General features: G+C 47.6%; 2 protein-coding genes across 2 annotated transcripts; one reads left to right on the forward strand and one right to left on the reverse strand.

Annotated features, from left to right (window-relative positions):
- Window positions 1-557, forward strand: BJ212DRAFT_1044068 (uncharacterized protein). The gene has a single exon (XM_041328921.1). It carries the CDS (start codon window positions 71-73, stop codon window positions 374-376), a length of 306 nt encoding a protein of 101 aa, XP_041186145.1. The 5' UTR covers window positions 1-70; the 3' UTR covers window positions 377-557.
- Window positions 558-16,898: 16,341 nt separating this feature from the next.
- BJ212DRAFT_1232595 (uncharacterized protein) lies at window positions 16,899-17,210 on the reverse strand (the record flags this gene model as incomplete). Its single annotated transcript, XM_041329509.1, has 3 exons — window positions 16,899-16,959; window positions 17,015-17,121; window positions 17,187-17,210. Coding segments are annotated over 3 exons (192 nt in total), but the record flags the coding sequence as incomplete, so codon positions are not given.
- Window positions 17,211-20,978: the final 3,768 nt, after the last annotated feature.

Raw genomic sequence — 20,978 nt, forward strand, 5'->3', positions numbered from 1 at the left:
TGTTGGAGCGAGCGAGCCGTCGCACGCATGTATCCGCAAATTCCGTCAACGTGGTGCGGATGTCAATTTCATGGTCGACAGTTCTACCCCTATCCATTCTTTCCTCACTGAAATTTGGCGATTCTATGATAAAAGCCAATTGCTACCCTGCATAAAAGCGCTCGTAGAACCATCTTGTAATCTTTCTTTGCAAGACCGGACCGTCAGAACAGTACTACACATCGCTCTTGATGCACGTCTAGAAGATATTGTCACATACCTTCTCGAGCAAAACGCAGGGCTGTCAGCAACGGCGACTGTCCTTCCAGACATGTGGAGCTGGGCTACAAACAAGACGTGGTTTCCCAAGGTTTCAAGCAGCGGCTCTTGCTGCTGATCAACCGTGCATCAGAATTAAGGGGAAGGTTGTTGTTGATACAGCGGAATCGAAACTCATCGAGTTTTCAGTTGCAGTCACTGCAGACTGTGATAATCCCAATCCGATTTACGCTGTCGTTGTTTCAGCAATACTCAATGGCAAGCTGTCAGGTGTGAGTAACCACTTTCATCCAGCCGTATAATTTACTGATTAGTTCAAGGTTAAAGGGCATCATCGCCGACCTTTCGTGTTGTGATCAGTCACTTCAAAAGGACATCCAAGACTCCCCGCAAGATGATTCCCCCAGACTCAAACTCTACTTCAGATGGAAAACGTGGGCAGCGTGTCTCTAGTCGCTTGTTCGACTATTCATCAAGGAGACAAAGTTACCAGGATGCTGCATCAGTTAACCGAAGATAAAGACTCGACCGGCACCTCCCTTTGTCTTCAGATGACCAAGAACAAGTGTAATCTCAAAGTCTTGGAACATGTGGTAGAGTTCGTACTCGATATTTACAGAGGACCTTTACCTTAGTCTCGAGGTATGTGATAATTCTTCTCAAACATCCGGTGCTCTGATCTTTACAGGGAGGATACTACAAGCGGACATTCATCATCTGGAGTCGTGCAGATATGCATGCTACTAGTTATCCATCTGTTGTGTTTGTGCATTCTTTTGAGGTGGTCATGCTGGTTTTGCAATCGCTGTCTACAATTGCCCTTCAGTATAGTAACTACATCTGAATTCATGCAATCCCTAACCTCTACCTTCATTACGACCGCTAGAGGAGGCTATTAGACCCCCGCTGTATCGCTCAAATTATCAAATCACTTGCATTAATACTACTGATGGATGAAAAGGTGACGAGAAGAGCAGAAGCGAGTCCGTCCATACATGAGTCACGGTGATCGCAGACGTGTCCATGACGAGGGCATGACTTTGATAAGGGGCGGCATGACATGGCGGACATGAAGAACATGTTTTCACATAGGCAAAAACTGAAAGGCGAGGAAAGAGCAAGGAAGATGTGATAAAATGGGGACGAAAAAGGAGAGACTGGATAACATGGTTAAGGATACGACATTCAATACCCACCATTGCTCCTCCCAGTCCATGTCTCTACGTCTGCTTGTTCTTCCTCAGTATATTCATGTTGTCACGGTGGCACGAGGTGCTGATCAATGGGATTGAATACCGCAGACTCCATGCCACTCTCAATAACAATCTCGCTAGTACTTCTGTTGTTGAGAGGCCTGCTTCTCCTGTCTCATGATATGAACGTCGTCTCGTGGTACTGCAACCCGAAACTGAAGTGACTATGGGAGCAGCTGCTGTTGAGATAGAAGAAGAAGATGCTCATTGTAAGGCGCTTGAGACGAGAGGTATTGAGGACTTGCGATTGTGCAGACGGTTGTGCTTATGGAGTAGGTCCCAAGTACTGAGTTGGAGGACATGGGATGGAGAAGCGAACAATGACATTAGCGGTGTACATGGGAACACCAAACTGCAAGTATTTGGGAGTGTCGAGATCGCAAGAAAGTGAGGGAGAGGAACTGACATACGTACTACGAGGTAAAGTGTTGGCCTGGAGGAATGTTCAAGTCGTGACGTAATTACTAATTATCATTTGTGGTACTTTGTTTTTCTCAACAACGCCGTGTAGTCGAGACTCGAGAGTCGAGAACTCGACCATCTTTCATCAAGAAGATTACGGTATTGCACGATCCCTACTATATGACCTGAGCTACCGGCAGCCTAGAATGGATGTAGCGTGCATGCACCGCACACGTGTTAACCTGTGCTAACATCATGTTGATCTGGTAGGCCTTTCCATTCCATCAGTTTTCTACCAGAACGTAACCTTGCTTCTAGATTCTCAGGTGGCTACTCTCTTCAAGGTCACTCATTGGATACTCACTAAAATAATCTAGTTCCAACGTCCATATACTGCATGTACTTCATATCACCAGTTCTTATCGATTATCAATTACTGCATCATGGTCTCATGCGATGCAAATGGATTAATGAGCGCCTTTCTTTAGTTCAAAGTCACGGCGCTCCTGAGCGCCTAGGGTTAAAATTTCCACCCCCCAGATGTCGGATCCCATCAGTGTCATCGCCGGTGGTGTCGCTGTTCTTCAGCTCATTCAAACAGTAGCGCAAGCTTCAGCACTTTTGTATAGATATGTTGCCTCCGTCCGCAACGCCGACTCGTCCTGTCAGAGTCTACTCAATGAGCTCAGCGCAGTCGGTGGCGTCCTCACCACAGTTATGGCGATCAAGCAGGATGACACTCTTCTACCCGATCTCAACCATGCGCTTTCACAATTGATGGCCACAGATGGACCAGTTGCAAAATTATTGGTGGAACTGAAGAGCATCCTGCCAAACGAACGGGCCCAGGAGAACGGGAAAATGAAGACGATTCCCAGATTGACATGGCCGTTCAAGGAAGAGAAAGCAGGTGCAATCATCGATAAATTGAAAAAGTACTGTGGCGAGATTGCAAACATTTTAGCAGTCGATACATGGTGATCTTACTTGCTGATGACGATCGTTTTAATACTAATTCCATCGGAAGGAATACACTGAAGGAAGTCAAGCTTGAACTCCAAGACGTCAATCGAGGAGTCAAGGAATTGAAAAATGATTCTGCCGCACAAAAGGCGCGCGAAAAAGGTGAGCGGCTGATTGCCAGTTACTTTCTACCTTGTTCATGCGCGCATAGATGAGGAACGTCGAAAGTTCCTTCAATGGATGAACCCCGTGTACTGTGATGACAAGCACGCCATCTGCCATGGTCAGCGAAACCTTGGGACCGGTCGTTGGATTTTCCATGCCGATGAGTATAAGACTTGGAATACATCAAATCACGCATTTCTATGGTTGAATGGCCACCGTGAGTTGTATCATTCACCGTTAATTGCGGGTCGTTGACACTCACAACAGCTGGACACGGAAAGACGATCCTTGCGTAAGTTCTGACCCATCAAGAGAGCTTTCAGAGCGTATGTTGACTAGTATTGTTTCAGCTCAGCCATCATAGACGAAATTTGGGGTAGCGATGAAGCAGAGCCACAGACGCTCGCTTTTTTCTACTGCAATTTTCGAGACGACAGGACGACAAACGCGGCTGCAGTATTGCGTTCCTTGATTGTTCAGCTGCTTCAACAATCTAAAGATGACTGGATCACAAAGATAGGCGAGAAGCAAGAGTCAAACACAACAGGGGACCTTGATTCTCTGCGAAACCTCTGTCAGCTACAACGCGATGCAAAGTCACATCCTACAGATCTGGGATTTCTGCAAAAGCTTCTTGTTGAAGCGTCTACGCTGGTTCGCCGACCAGTCCTCGTGATTGACGCCTTGGACGAATGCAAGGATTACCCAGACCTGGTCAGACATCTTGTCGACCTTGTTAAAGATAATCGACTACGACTTTTCGTCACCAGTAGAAGCGAGCCAGAAATCCAAGAAGCCTTTCATGATTTCCCTACCATGTCGCTGAAGGGCAGTGCAGGACAAATGAAAGAAGATATACAGGTGCACATCAATGAGCAGCTGAGTACTCAGAAGCGCTTGTCACAACTACCAGACGACCTGAAGAAGAAGATTTTGGAGAAATTGTTGGAAAAGGCCGAGGGCATGTAAGTAAAGCAAATTCCGCTTGCACCTTAGAAATCCATCATATGATTGCACGTAGGTTTCGCTGGGTTCAGTGTCAACTTGACGAAATCATGGCTTGCAAAAGACGTATCGACATTGAATCAGCCCTCAATAACCTTCCGGCTGGACTGTACGAGACGTATGATAGGATTATTCAGGCTATCAAACAGAAAGGACCAAGCGACGACCAAATCGCCCGGAGTTGTTTGCTTTGGCTGGCCGGCACGTTCACCCCGTTGACGCTTGATCAGCTCAATGAAGCGATGATGATTGAAGTCGGACAATCAAATCTTAATCCTGACCTTGGCGTTATGGACCCTATGGATATCGTGGCTGCGTGCGGAAGCCTTGTGACCTACAACGAGCAAACCAGGGTGGTCGCTCTATCTCATTATAGCGTCAAAGTATGATTTATCAACCTTCTTCATCCTATTCGTCCGCTGATACGCTACGCGACCAGGAATACTTGATCAGTTGCACTAGTAGCATCTTCAAATCAATCTCAGACATGCATGCACGGATTTGCGAGCTCTTGATTACGTACGTGTTGTGTGACTTCGTGGATGAGATCTGCGCCAAAGGTGCGATACTACCTTTCACGTATATGAGCTAGGAAACTGACACTCGTATGTTATAGATCATTCTGATTCTGATTCTGCCGATGGTAACAAAGACCATCCCTTGCTTAGCTATGCAATTCTAGGATGGAAGCACTTTGGACATGTTTCGGATGAGGATCCTTGCGTTATGGATGCCCTGTCACGGCTGAACTCGAAGTTTCTTCAAAACAATAAGAAACATCGCGTGCTTGCTCAAAGCGAATCCGAATATGAACTTAGGTGGTTGAGTGCCGCTGCAATTTTGCCCTCACTTCTCTTCATCCCGCTTAAGCACGGAAAGCCGTGGACGGTCGAATTCATCGTCAAGCAGCACCCCTATCTCCTGGACGCGGATATTTCCCCTGGTTGGGGTTCTCCCTTGATTTTTGCCATAGTCAAGAACCCTGATTGCCTCAGTACTCTCCTGAAGCTGGGCATCAATCTCAACAAGTTTTCTTCCTTCAAACCTGGTTTATACGGCTCATATTCCATTGATGACGGCTCCTATGCTCCAATTTCGTGGGCAGCTGTGACTGGAAGTACAAACGCTGTGGATTTCTTACTGTCACGAACGGAGGTCGTCATACCTAATGACATCCTGCATATGGCAGTTAGGGCAAAATACCCGAGGCACGAATTTATCCGTACATTTCGTCAACGTGGTGCGGATGTCAATTTTACACTTAACGGTTCTACCCCTACCCATTATTTTCTCTCCACTTACGTCAATGGTCGGCTGTCGGGCTTCTTTGCTCAGCTGTTTAACAGAAGCGGAAGCAAGTGGCTACCCATCATAAAAGCGCTCGTCGTGCCATCTTGTAATCTTTCTCTGCAGGACCAGACTGCCAGAACAGTACTACACATTGCTCTTGATGCACGTCTAACACGTATTGTCAAATACCTTCTCGAGCAAAACGCAAGGCTGTCAGCAACGGCGACCGTCCTTCCAGACATGTGGAGCTGGGCTACAAACAGGACGTGGTTTCCCAAGGTTCAAGCAGCGGCTCTTGCTGCTGATCAACCGTGCACCAGAATTAAGGGGAAGGTTGTTGATGCTACAGCGGAATCGAAACTCGTCGAGTTTTCAGTTGCAGTCACTGCAGACCGCGATAACCCCAATCCGATTTGCGCTGTCGTTGTTTCAGCAATACTCAATGGCAGGCTGTCGGGTGAGTCACTGCTTTCATCCAGCCGTATCATTTACCGATTAGTGAAGGCCACGATGGCATCAGCGGCGACCTTTCATGTCGTAATCAGTCACTTCAAAAAGACATCCAAGACATTCCGAAAGATGATTCCCCCAGATTCAGACACTACTTTGAATGGAGACGTGGGCAGCGTGTCTCTAGTCGCTTGTTCGACTATCATCAAGGAGACGAAGTTACCAGGATGCTACAGCAGTTAACCGAAGATAAAGACTCGATTAGCACCTCCCTTTTTCTTCAGATATCCAAAGACAGGCAGGACGCCGAGGTGTTTGAACGTGTGGTCGAGTTCGTACTCGACATCTACAGAGGCCCTTTACCTTAGTCTCGAGGTATGTGATAATTCTTCCCAAACATCCAATGCTCTCATCTGTACGGGCAGGATACTACAAGCGGACATTAATCATCTGGAGTGATGAGTTGTTCAGACATATATGCTACTCTAGTTATCCATCTGCTGTGTTGGTGCATTCTTCGAGGTGGTAGACATACGTATCACGCTGGCTTCGCAATCGCTGTCTACAATTGTCCTTCAGTATAGTAACTACGTCTGAATTCATGCAATCCCTAGTCTCTACCTTCATTACGACCGCCAGGGGAGGCTATTAGACACCCACTATCGTTCAAATTATCAAATCCCTTGCATTGACACTACTGGTGAATGACAAGGTGACGAGAAAAGCAGAAGCGAGTCTCCATAGATGAGCCACGGCGATCGCAGACGTGTCCATCATATCGTGATGACAAGGGCATGACTTTGACAAGGAGCGGCATGAAGGCGTGGCAGACATGTTTTCACATAGGCGAAAACTGAAAACCGAGGAAAGAGTAAGAAAGAAATGGTACGAGTGGGAAAGAAAAAGGAGACTGGATAACATGGTTAGGGATACAACCTTCAGTATGCACCATCGCTCCTCCCAGTCCACGTCTGCTCCATGTCTCCTTGTTGTTCCTCAGTGTATCCCTGTTGTCACGGTGGCACGAGGTGCTGATCGATGGATTGAACGTCGTACACCCCATGCCACTCTCAAAAACAATCTCGCTAGTACTTCTGCTGTTGAAAGGCCTGCTTCACCTATGTTTCATGATATGAACGTGGTCTCGTGGTACTGCGACCCGACGCTGAAGTGACTATGGGAGTAGCTGCTGTTGAGATGGAAGAGGATGCTCGTTGCAAGGTGCTTGAGACAAGGGGTATTGAGGACCTTGTAGTTCGCTAGAATAGGTTAAGAGTCTAGGTACGAGTCAGTGTGGGTTGTTACTACGAGCTACGAGACGACATACCTCAGCGAGGCTTTGAAACAACGCTGAGGTGAAAACAAACGCAAGACGTGGAATATGTATCGTATGTTACATAACCATCAGTGGCTGCTGATGGGAGTCGCGATACTGTATAGTATATATCTAAATGGTGATGAAGGTGCCAAGAAGAGAAACGGAGTGTACACGAACACTTGTGATTGTGCAGATGGCTGTGCTTATCGAGCAGGTCCCGAATATTAAGTTGGAGTACATGGGATGGAGGAGCAAATGATGTTAGTGGTGTATGTGGGAACACGGCAAACTGCAAGTATTTGGGAGTGTCGAGATCGCAAGAAAGTGGAGGGGAGGAACTGATGTAGGTACTAGTGTTAGGTAGGCTGAGATTATGAGTGAGGCGATGAACGGATAAGATCATGAACAACCCACTTATCGTAAACAGCCCCGAAATGCAGTGAGAACTTGACCCACATAGGTATGGGTGTGGAGCCATAAAAAGTCTATAGTCATCGAGACAAGTAACAGATGAACCATGGAAGGTGAGTTGGACTAGAACTGGTCAGGCATAACCGGCAGCACGTCATCGGACGCTCACAACGTCATTTCAGCCACAGACTATGAACAGTCCACCACTACCCTCGGCTGTCTGTCCGTCCTTCAAAAACCTCCTCAGACCAATTGCCAAATCATGGATGGCACCCAAAGTGAGAGGGAGGCGCTGGCGTAGGCACTAGTAAGCGAAGCGTTGGGTAAGCTGAGATTGCGAGTAAGGTGATGAGTGGATATAACAAGAAAGGATGAGAAACACACCTGAGGCTCATAAGCAGGCCCGAAGCGCAATGAGAAACTGCGTCATATATAGGCGTAGGCATGGAGTGGTAGAAAGACAATAGCCATCGAAACAAGTGGCTGGGACGACACTATTGACAACAGTTGAGACACAGACTCATCAACTGGTTAGTCGCTGGCATATACGGAGCGCTTGGCGTGACAACACATGAGAAGAAACGCAAGGGACAGAAGGTGTGGTACTCTCTTCAACCAATTTGGAGACCGGAACGTACCGGCGACGCAAGGGATGGTACAAGTTGTTTGTTAAACAGGATACTATATTCTCACTCTCTACCAAGACACTTGATCTCCTGGCACATCAGCTGAAGCATGGGCCTTCTTCTGCCAGTGCCAGCGGTATTCTGATTAGTTGTAGCCTTAGGCACGGGTTTAGAGGAAACTACAACTTTCCCTCGTTTGGTGACTGGTGGTTACGATATAGGATAGATCCTGATATCCAAGTGGGGTCAAGGGATGGAAGATAGGTCGGACAAAACCACAGAGTACGTGGCCCGGACCACACAACAGCCTGAATAACTTTACAATATTATATGGCACAAATCGTGTCATGGCAGCAGAAATGCCACTCTTCGAATTCGTGAACGAAGTACTCACCAAGTACTGCTCGTGGGCACTGGGCTCGAAGCCGGTACGGGACCCCAAGAACAACGTTAGAACATGGTCACGTCCTCTTTAAATTTGAAACACTAATCCCCAATGCAACGCGTTCACCGAATGGAGAATAATGTACATTTCCTACTAATGCTTTTCTTCTGTCGGCTCCCTGCTTACCATTTGCAACACGTTGGATTGCTGAATATTAGGAGTGCAACTTGTGTCGAGGAACATTCTAATAGGGACGTTCAAAGCTGCGTTTTCAAGGCGTTTTCGACGCTGTTTTCAAATCTGTTTTCAACGTCGGACTTCCCCGAAACAGCTGAAAACAAGTTTCAAAATTTCAGCTTTGATCAACCTGCAACATTGGACAAACAACGAAAACGGTTTTCACAGATGGCTGAGTTTGAATTTGCTTAACCTTGTACCATGCCTCGTCAAACTGAGCGGCAGCAAGCTGCGGAAGAGGTCTATAACAGGTTCTTTGCTGATATAATTGCCGAGACTGTGAGCCAACTGCAGGAGGATGAAGATATATATGATAACCATTCAGATTCCGACTCATCCTCTGAGGACTCTGGCATAGTCCTTCTTTTGTCTGCCGTCGCCGTCACAGCAACAGCCTGGGGCCAGGGATCTAAGTTCTCTTTCGTCTCAGCAGCTGCGGCCTTAGCGCGGGATTTCGGAGGGCGGCTTTTGCTCGCCTTTGCCATTGCTGAGTTCTGGGCTGCAGAGAGGCGCGTCTCCAGCAACTCCCTCGTCGTAGTCATCGGCAGCCACTGGCAGTACGCAGTGCGCACAGCTTGAACAACAAGCCGTTTGGCAATCGGATAACGCCGGATTTCAGAGTTCGTGCCGTTGATGCCGAACGAAAACAACAAATTGTTGAAACCAACCCGTTTTCCGCAGACAGTTGAAAACAGATTTGAAAACAGCGTCGAAAACGCCTCGGGAACACAGCTTTGAACGTCCCTATTCTTCGTCCTTTGGCAGGGTTGGTCGAAGAAACCTGCAGCGTGCGTACACAGTTACGGGGCTTTTAAAGCTTCAGCTTCAAGTTTGGGATGTTGGTTGAGGTACCAGGAAACCGCCGATTTGCCACCGATCACTTCTAGAATTTAGAGGAAAGAAGAATCTAACATAGAGAAGAGGAACAAAATCTGGTGGCTAATGAAACAATGATGGAATCATGTTTGTTCATTCATTGATGCTGTCGAGGCTGTTCCAGCATTTCGTGGGACTTGACTGATGCCTAGCCTCCGTGGACCGTATGAGCTTTAGTCACAAGTGCTACTAGTCTCTACGTATCTACAGGATGGTGTGACTTGGTGTGAGTCGCATATTTTGCTTATAAGTTATTGTATCACATTAATCATTTATGTACTATTAGTGTCATCCAGAATCTCTAGACAGTTTTCTTTCTTCGACTCTTTACTTTGGGTGCGATCGATCGATCATGTCCCAACAACAGCTGGACGAAGAGACGCCTTTGCTGCCGTCCCTACAGCAGAAGAAGGCCAGGACACCATTGCCTTGGCGTCAATTCTCTATCATACTATTTCTCCAGCTCGCAGAATCACTTACTTCACAAGTTATCGTCCCCTTCGCACCTCAGGTATGTTTTTTTCTCATAGCCGAATCAATTGATAGGTATTTAATGTTCGTTGCATGTCAGTTAATAAGATATATCGGGATTACAGATGGCGATGAAACAAGCGTAGGATACTATGTTGGGCTGATGGTGAGTCTGACCTGAACGATGCTTATACCTCACCTTTAAGTATATGCAGTACTCCCTATTCTTTGCTACGCAAGCGCTCACCGTTCTTCATTGGAGTCGTATATCGGACCACATTGGACGGAAGCCTGTCATTTTAACAAGCATTTTTGGACTGTCTATCTCAATGTATTGTTTCGGTTTGTCTACAACATTCTCCGGACTCGTGTTAAGGTTCGATCATTCCGCTCTTCCTTGATAGTTCGATTTATCTTATGTTAACACCTCCCAACGCTCAGCTGCGCTCTGAACGGCAACGTTGGCATAATTAAAAGTATGATGGTGGATATTACCGACTCTACCAACTTGGCCCAGGCGTATGCGTATATGCCATTAGCTTGGTCAACGGGCGGGACCATTGGGTATGTACCCATGTGGTAATCCATATCGCTTCTGGAAATGAGATGACCTTCGCAGCCCCCCTGTAGGCTGATTGTTATCACGACCAGTTGACCAATTCCCAAACATCTTCAATATTCCCAATTCTTGAAGATCTATCCATATTTCCTTGCATGCGCTGTACCCGCCACCTTTTCTGCACTGGCGTGGATCATGATATTCCTTTTCTTGCGAGAGGCGCGTGATTCCGGCCTAGCATACAACCATAAAGAGCTGATGACTCACGATTGACAGACTGTACCTACCAGGGTAACTCTCGGGCGTTTTCTCAGAGGGAAATATCACGAAGATGCCACCCTTGGCCCTGTGGATCAAACAGGGACATCTGATTCCCTCAGCACAGAAGATGCTGCTCGATGTACAAACAGCGATGGCGCCAAGCCACTGCCCCTTCGCTCGCTGTTGATACCCAGAGTGATTATAGCTGCTGGAAACTACGCCACTTTGTCACTTCTTGATATCACATTTCATGACGTACAACCTCTGTTCTTCGCCACACCGCTAGAATTCGGTGGGCTGGGATTAGATCCCCCGCGAATCGGCAACATTCTGGCTATCTATAGTGTGATCAACGGCTTGTTCCAAATCCTTTTCTTCGCCGATCTGTATGATAGGTTCGGCTCGAAGATAATATATTCTGCGGCAATGGCTACTGGGATTCCGACGATCATCTCTCTCCCTATCCTCAATGCTGTCGCAAGAGTACAGGGTTTGAGCCTCATGGTATGGACGATTGTTGGCCTACGACTTGCTCTCTCAATGATATTAAATCTGGCGTATTGTCAGTTCCTGTACCATATCACCATCCTTTGCATTGACCATGATCCCTTTCAGCTTGCGTATTTATCTATATCGCGACAGCATCTCCGAACCCAGCGTCTTTTGGTGCAACGAGTGAGATTGCTCAGCTGGGAGTGTCGATCGTGCGAGCCATCAGCCCCGCATCCGCTACATCTGTGTTCTCGCTATCTATCAAGAATCCCGACCACGCATGGATTATCTACTATTATTTGATTGCTCTGGTCTGCATAGGGATCTTCACATCGCTGTTCCTTCCTCGGTGATCATGGAAGAATCAATGTTGACGACTTTGATGTCCGGCAGCAAGGTACCCAAAGGTGCATTTGTATACATTGAGTAGATGCCGCTGGAGTACGTGCATAATAAGGGAGAGGTTGAAGAAGGTAAGTTGTCAACCTCTTCCACCTATACCACAAAAAGGCTAGCTTCTCGAGGGGTTGGCCTAGAATCCTTGTAGACAGGATAACTTGATATATATTGCGTACGAAAACAAAACGCTGGCTTCCGTACGATTGAATGTGAGGTGTAACACTGAATGCGATATACGAAAAGCACGAGTGACTTGGGATTGCTTGTTCCGCTCCGATTCCCCCTGGAGCACAGAAAAAAGTAAACGAGTCGCCCCGACACCAAACGTTCTACAGAGCATCGTCAGAAGCATTCGGGCGAGTACACCTAAGCATTGAGAACCACTGCCGCATTAACACCGAAGCTACAATGAAGAAACAAAAGCGGGTCTATGGATTTAAACGACGATGATCGTATATAGACAGATTGTAAATTTAAAGAAATACACGAAGAAACAAAAATACACTGAAACGAAAAAAAAGAAAATCCAGCCATTAAGCAGAGTGGCGTGATATATACACAGATAGAGATAGAGATGGACGGACGAGGACATAACGAATAGACAAGATAAGCAGAGAGGAATAAGCAAGAGCTGTTACGAGAAACAATCATAAAGGTAGCTATATAGCTAAAAGTGAACTCCAGGAAGATATGATAGTGAAAAACAAGAGATACGATGAGTAACGTAGACGTACATATAGCGATGGCGAGAGCAAGCATTGACAAGGAGCGACATGAAGGCATAACGGGCATAACGAGGGTATTAGTTGCATAGGCGAAGATCTGGAACTGGAAGCTGAGGGAAGAGCAGAAAGAAGGGGGGGGAGGATCACTCCTGATAACGCACTTGAGACTGCGCAGGATACGAGCTCCAATACTGACCCTCGCTCCCCTCAGTCCACGTCTGCTCCACATATCCTTGTTGTCCCCCCACATACCCCTGTTGTGACGCAAGGTGTTGGTCTATTGATGATTTTATACCATACACTGTTTGTTGCTCCCCAGGATACTCCTGTTGATATCCCTGCCGTTGAGCAGGCTGCTTCTCCTGCGATCCATAATACTCTCTCACAAGACCAGTTTCAGGGTACTGCGGGCCAAAGCTGAAACGACCCGGTTGTTGCTGTTGTTGAGACGGAAGAGGATGCTCGCTGTAGGGCGCTTGAGATGCAGGATATCGAGGCGTTTGTATTTGTGCAGGAAAAGATGGTTGCGGCTGTGGAGCAGCTCCTGAGTAATGGGGCAATTGAGACGGAGGAGCAAACGATGTCGGCGTGGAGGGAGGGCCGCTGAATTGCGCATATTGGGGGGTGTCCGGATATGAAAACGGTGACGCAGAGGAACTGGCATAGTCATAAGGGGTAAATTTTTGGGCAGGCTAGAATTGCGTTGAGCGGGAGAGTGAATGTGTAAAAAAGGATGGGAAACACACCTGAGGCTGAGGCTCGTAAGCAGCCCCGAACGGTAACGAGAAATCGACTCCGCCTTCTTGCGACATAGAAGTAGGTGTAGAATGATAAGAAGACCGATCAACGGGCGTTGAGACGAGGGAAGATGGCTGGTGGGGAACCACGGGAGGTGGCTGAGGCATCACCGAGTGCTGGGACGCAGACATCGATTGACCAGTCGTTGGGATCGGCTGGTCTGACACTGGGATCGGTTGGTCTGACAATGGGATCGGCTGGCTAGACATCGGCATCGATTGACCAAGTATTCCCTGTGTTGTCGTTGTCGTAGGCGCGCCAACGCTCGCAGTCCGCACCCTGACAAGCGGAGACGGCTCTTTCCCAGAACGTACGCGGAACCCAACGGACGGATACGAGGTCTTCTTACGGTCTTTGTCTTTCTCCTTTGAGCGGTCTTTATCTTTGTCCCCCCGCTCTCGTTCACGTTGACCGTCCTTGAGCAGATCTCGATCTTTTACACGATCCTTCCGAGGTGGAAACTTGGATGGAATGACAATCGCAGGGTATGTCCGTCTTAGTTCTGAGGCCAAATTGTCCTTGTTGGCATTATTCGTGAACGAGGCGTTCTCGGCGGCATTGGGATTGGAACCAACGTGAGATGGAGAGCGTAGCTCGAGCTCCTGGGCAGAAACGACAGGGACGGGGATGAGAGGAACATTCTCCTCGCCATTACTACCCGCACCCGAACTACCAGGTACAGGAACAGCATCCCGGCCATCACCTTCATCCCACCCCTCTCTCTTCCTCTTGGGCCCATTCCCAACGCCTGAACCACCTGAATCGAGTTTCCGGATGAGCGCCTCCAGAGCACTTACATCCAGCGCAGGATAGAGATCCCGAAGGTCCCGAAGCAGTCCGAGACCCATCTTAGCATCCTCCACAGCCGTGCGCGCCCATACAGCCCCTGGATCACGGAGAGCACTGGTAGCGCAGACGATAGAGGCGTCGAACAACGCTTTCGAATACCCCATTTCAACTCCCCGGCTAAATCCTATCATAAGATCAGAAACCTGAAGTGAGAAAGGGAACGTAAATAATATACCTGAATAAATATCAGAGATGAGGCCGCAACAAAGACTCAATCCAAGCCCATCCTTCCTCCGTACCAAATCAGGCCGCGCACACGCAAGCTCGTAAAAATGTCTCCCAGCTCTGAGGAGTCCATGCGCAGCTGTGAGCGCGCCTACACGTGCTTGATGCGTCTGCAGGCTAGTTTCATGTTTCACATTAAAGTGAGTGTCAGATTGGGATGACGAAGACGAATGGGGACGTAAGCACGGGAGGTACAACCCCATAGCCAGTCTATAAGTCGTCATCAATATGTCGAGACGCTGAGCGAGGAGTGTCGGTGGTGTGCCTCCATGACTTGCGTTGGATGACAGCGCCATGGAAGAGTGAGGGGGCATGCAAGACTCCTCGCCCATCCCCTCGTTCCCTATCCGAAATGCGGGTGGGAGGTCTAATACCCATTGCTTGATCTCGGCTTCGCATTGAGATGCATGCTCGAGGGATAATAGGACTGAGGGATGTTCGAGGGAGGATAGTAGGGAAGTACGGAAGTTGATGTCTTTTACAAGCTGTGCGAGTCTGTGATATAGTGGTTAAAATCAGTGGCACGCAAAGGGGGCAGGTAGGTATCACTGACCTTACTCTCATCCCAAACCACCTTCCCACACCCTCTTTGCCTGTCGGGCTTAGGAGAGGTGCAGACGTACACGCTGACGTGAACACTTCCTCGTCAACGTCAAGCGGTAGGCGGGTACTGAACGCGTGCAGGGGGATGAGCGGAGCACGTGAAGATAGAGTGGACGTATATCTGTGGAGAAACCAAATTAACATGATTTAGATGATGTGGTTCAGTAACTTACGCATCCCACCACCAAATATCCCACCATGCCCGCCGGCGCGCCTCGCTCTCATATAGACCATACCTGCCAGGCGTAAGATCAGGGTCGACGCCGAGCCCCATCGTACGTGCGATGTTGACAAGTTTGCCGATCTGTGAAAGCAGGAGTCAGTTGACATTTCGTTATACCTTCGGCTGGCGCCGAAGCGCAAAAAGGGAAGGGTAAACTTGTGAAGACACAGTGGGGGCCGCGGAGCCAAATGCAACAAGGAAGAGGCAGAAATATGGGCAGGAAGAGGGAACAATCAAAGACATAAACATCAAAGTCAAAACGCGACGGAACCGGTCGTACAGGGAAAGTTGACATCCAGAAATGGAACGATCGCGACGATCACGATGTGATGGGAAGGATCTACGGATCGTGGAGGCCGGTTCCGGAGCAGAGAAGTAAAGTTGAAAGGTTCCGTGCACTACTTCCATCAAGAAGTCGCATGCCCGCTCCGATTCACCGCACCCCACAAAAGATTGGAAGTGAGGGGAATATGCCACTCACCTCTCCTAGAATCCATCCCTCCTTCGTGTTGCCTGCAGCACTTACATTTCCATGTCTCTCTGTCGTACATCCTTTATCGCAAAGCACTACAAACAGCACGCCAAGCACAATCGCAGATACATAATCCAAGTCGTACTCGCTCGCATGTGCACTATTTGAATTTGACCCTGAACTGGACAGGGCCACGCCACCCTCCCACACGCAGAGCGCTTGCCGAGACAACGCATGAAGAAGTGCAGGAGAAGTGAGGTTTTCTTTCGGCGACGGATCTTTCCTTGACTTCTTTGGCCCTAGTGAGGTACCCGTCCTGTCGTGTGCGGCCCTTTCAGGTCCTGTTGATTCAGAAGGAGGTCCGGCGTGAGTGGGGCTGGAGCTGTGGAGGGCAGCGCTAGCGCTAGCGGCGCTCTCTTCAACCAATAATGCCAGCGCGAAAGCACCCGAAACGGATGCGAACAAAGGGAGGGATGGCGTAAGGGCTCTACTTGAAGTCTGGGATAGAGCCTTTTGCGAAGGCGGAGGCGAAGGTGGAGGGGCAGGCGGTGGGCCGAAAAAAATGGTGCGGGTTGTGTCTGTTTTACTCGTATCTGTGGGTGTACGACAGGAAGCACTTGAGGTATTCGTGTTCATTGACGACGCACTCGGACGAGATGGCTCGTCTGAGGAGTCGTTTGTTGAACATGAGGTGCTCTCACACTCCACCCACCTCCATATGCCTTCTGCGCGCTCTTTCCAGACGCGCCAGCTGAAACAGGGCCCGGGGATCATCCTGAGGGCTTCTTCTGCATGTTCATATAGGCGGGTGCGGCGGCGTGGGGCGAATGGGAGATGGGAGAGAAGGGATTTCATGAAAAGGGGTGGAGAGGATGAGGACGGATGTGGAGCATAGTAGCAGGAGATTGGAGGCAGCAGGAGGGGGAGAGGAAGGGATGACGGGGTATTTGAAGATGGTAAGAGCAGGGAGGAATGAGATGCAGGTTCAGATTTAATATACCCCTCCTGTGAGTCAGAACTAGACGATTGTACTGGTAGCGGCCCTGGAATGTCAATCTCTTCACACCAGATAGCTGTAATATCGTCCATGGTGGGTTCGTGTGGGTTGTACGAGTTAACGGTATGGATAGGTAACTGGAGAGTTGTAGATGATGAGGAGGAAGGAAACCGGACACCTGGTGCTGATATTTGAGCGAGCTGTGACTCGACTGCTATTAGTCTGTTGTTGAGTGAATGAAGGTCACTGTTGGGGTGGGGGGATCAAATTTGGCAAGAGAGGAAGGGAGGTATGGACGGACACTTTCTCAGCAGCAGCGGGAGAGTATATACATCTGGCGACCGTATCACGCTTGGTACAAGAACCGCATGGGGCTCGACGATCGCATTTCAGCTTAAGACGTTTGCACTAATTAGACGAGTGAGCGAGCGAGTTAGAATAGCAATAAAATTTGCACAGACCTCTGCGCAAACGACAGTTACACGAGAGCGAACTTGTCTGTAAGGATATTAGAAAGAAGAAGCAAAGAAGGGTTGTAATTGAAAGGAGGATGAAGAAGAACTCACGGGCCAATTGCTTGAGCAAGGTGCTCACTGCTACTACTCGGGTCCATCATAAGTAGACCTCCGAGTAGAATCTAAGTAATCAGTAAAACAAGTTCGTCACTGTCGTTCGTCGTCGTCGTTGTCGTCGTCGACCTGATAGAACACAAGAACAAGCGCTAAAGAAAATAGCAAAGGTGACGAGAGAGTACCCCCACTGAATGACTACAGCGGTGCTCCAGGTCCGAGACCCCGTAAGACCTTTAAACGGGATAAACAAACACCCCTGTCAGACGACTTACATCCAACTAAGCTTATAATTTCCGTTTCGGTGCCTGCAGTTGAGTGCTTACGCTTTGTAACCTAGGACCCATGCTAGCCACGTTGCTATCTCCTTCCACCGACCTTCACAGCCTTTTCACACTCAGTGTCTGTGTATCCTTCTTATGACCAGAGGTTACTAAGTCAAGAATTGGTGTATCATTGTCCATAATTTCTATAAAAGATTGCTCTGTTCATTCTGTGGGAAGGTCGTGCAGAAATCAATAAAGCTAACAACCCAAGGACTTATAGCTAATTGCATATCTCTATCACCACAATTTTAATGGTCATGACATCTATGTATACATGAAAGTACCTTGTGCCTTCCTGCGAACGTGTAAACGCGTGCACATCCGTCAATTCCAAGGTATACTACATCCTGGCCAAATTTGAAAACTTGACGGCAGTCTTTCTCATGTCGCCTCAATTATTAGTATACTCACCCCTAATTCGTAGTCAAGTCCTCGACCCTGGCAATCATATCGGCGTCCGAATCGGTCGCTTCGAATTCTAGGTCACTGTCAGATTCTGAACAAATGCTGAACATTGTAGGCTCACTCCTGCGGGCTCGGGGGTCTCGTGACGCTCTCTTCCTTCCTTGGGGTCAGGCTCTCCCGGCTCGCAGACGTCAGTGGCATCCCAATACCTTCGCTATGCTTCTCACCTGTTCCTACCTTGTTCACACCCACAATATGGTATCTTGGTACGTACACGCGTCAAAGTTTTACCGTATCTTCGCATACGTCATAACGAGTAGAACTCAGCTGTTTGGAAAACCTTGGCTCTGGCGGCATTTCTAAAAATAAGTGCACTCATGTCAATAAGTGCCACCATAGAAATGTGCCAACCGTCACGCGCCCATCATTTCCTGACAAGACGTTGAACGACAAGAGATATGAATATAAGAGACAGGGTTACTCACATGATAACAGTCGCAAATTTGTCCCAGACAATATATTCAGAATTCAGACCACAGCAATATCATGGATAATCAAATACTAAATGGAACTTGCCTCATAATATACTCTTTAAGTTACTCAAAATGCGCTGGAGGCATCCTTTTGAGCTTGCGTTACACGGTGACCAACGTAAATCAGAAATATTGCTCTGTTCCAAAGCTCACAAAGCAGCGACGGACTCTTCCTGTCAAAAATCAGCAGAGAAAAAATAAAAAATAGACAATGATCCGAACATACATTAGTAGTAGTGACAGCACCTACAACGGAACCTTAAACACGACCACAATGAATTACAAAGTACCAACTCTGCATTCTTACCAAGAGCGGTGCCGTTACTACAGGCAACAATCTCGTAATGATGCTTCGGCCTTCGCTATGGTGTAATATTGAACTGAAAAGCTACAGCTGCGGAATGAAGCTGCGTGGCATGCCCTGAATCAAGTTGCAACACAACCACGCACATGATGATGCTAAATTGACTGGTATAAAGCAGTAGCTTCAACCGTTCGCTCAGCGCTGGCGAAAGAATCGCATACAGGTCGGAATGTGGATCCTACACAATACACAATCATGCGAGCTTCGTGACTTTTTATGTTGTTCCTGCTGATACAATGCCTGCGCTTTGAAGCTTGGTTTCCGAGAGATTGTCTCTGGCACAACGACAAAATATTGTTACGAGTGGGCAGAAGCAACTCCTTCATTGCGCACACTATTTTTAGAACATGCCGCCGGGATCAATATTACGTAACATCGGGCTGGCGGACAAGTTGCAACTGTACATTGCCACACAGGCTTGTACAGCAAGGACTCTGCAACTGTGCAATATTGTGCGGTGAATATAGGAGTGAAAAGGACGAGGAGTCTATAAGGACAAGTATGATCTCAGTCTCTTGAAAAGAACTCTGTTAATGGTAGGTGTACCTATAAGGACAAGTATGCTACTAGGGTGTTAGAACATTGTGAATACAGGTGACTATCAGGACTTACATCTCAGTCTCTTGAAAAGAACTGAGATGTCTGGGCACTACTGCTGGCCCTTTTAAGCTGGGTGGCTTGACTACTGTAGGATATAAATGCGAAACATAAAATAAAGGAAGGATGCAAGCTGATGTCAATATGTTGCTTGCCTTAGTCCATTTTTGGCTTGTGCTCATACCTCACTCACTCACTCTCCATACCTAGGTCAGAACCTTCAGTCTTCCTCATCTTGGATTTCTCTGAGTCCAACATATTGCACTGGCATGTACAGCAAGGACATACCTTGGATAGATCAATCTCACTAGCACTGACATACACCAGGATATCCATCCCAGTCTTGACTCTTGTTTTGCTGTCCAGCTCATTACTATCAAGCACAATTACTGGACCGCCTGACACTAAAATATTGTTCTGGTGCTACCTAAGCAAGGTTCTCGAGGCTTTGTTACCATGTTTGTGGTAGTAAGTCATTCTGCAAGGTAGGCTAACCCAGAGTTGCCCACATGATTTCTAACCACAGTACTAGCACTTCCAAAAACTACTTCCAGTTCACAAACTGTGACACAAGTTATCATTAATGAGTCAAGATCACTGTTGGTATTTCCATCTCTAATATCCTCCATTATTTCTGATCTCTTCAACAGTTTTTGGATCATTTGAAGGAACTTGGGAAAAGCTGTCCCAGGTTGCTGTCAAGGGTGCTGAGTATGACTCCTGCGAATGCTGGCCTCACCCAAAATGTTTATGAGGGACTCAAGTGGACCTTCTCAACTGCATCCACAGATTACTAAATGACCAAGAGAAATGTCAACTCATTTGGCTGCATGGTATGGCAGGCGTTGAAAGTCTGCTGTCGCTTTCACTTAATCACTAGAATAACTAGTGGGAGCACATGCTCAGTAAGTTCAAGAACAAACTATCATTGAAGATATCTACCTAGCAGGAGCGCATGCTAGGTTACATCAGTATGAGATAGAACAGCAAGTAAGAGATAGAACATACCTCAGTAAGTTCAAGAACAAACTATCATTGAAGATATCTACCTAGCAGGAGCGCATGCTAGGTTACATCAGTATGAGATAGAACAGCGAGTAAGAGATAGAACATACCTCGGTAAGTTCAAGAACAAACTGAGGTATGTGTTGAGACGATGCGAACTAAATATGAGAGACCAAGAGCTTAGGTAATTGTACTGGTGAATGGACGAGTGGAGGAGTTCATGTGGTCAAGAAGCAGGAAGATGCGTTGCATATGGTGTTGAAGCTGATAGTACCAGATAGTGCCAAGAAGGTAATACGAAGTCTAAAAGGCAAAAGATAGTGAAAGAACATGTGAAAGTCAACATCACTGTGGCTGAAATGATGAGAGATCTCAAAGTGACAGAGGAGACACATGTTGAAAAGCGGCTTGCAGAAACATTCTTTTTCTCACAAAAACACACAAAATGCTGCACCACTGGCTATTT

Source organism: Suillus subaureus, assembly GCF_016647635.1.
Source record: "Suillus subaureus strain MN1 chromosome Unknown BJ212scaffold_88, whole genome shotgun sequence".
Taxonomy (NCBI): domain Eukaryota; kingdom Fungi; phylum Basidiomycota; class Agaricomycetes; order Boletales; family Suillaceae; genus Suillus; species Suillus subaureus.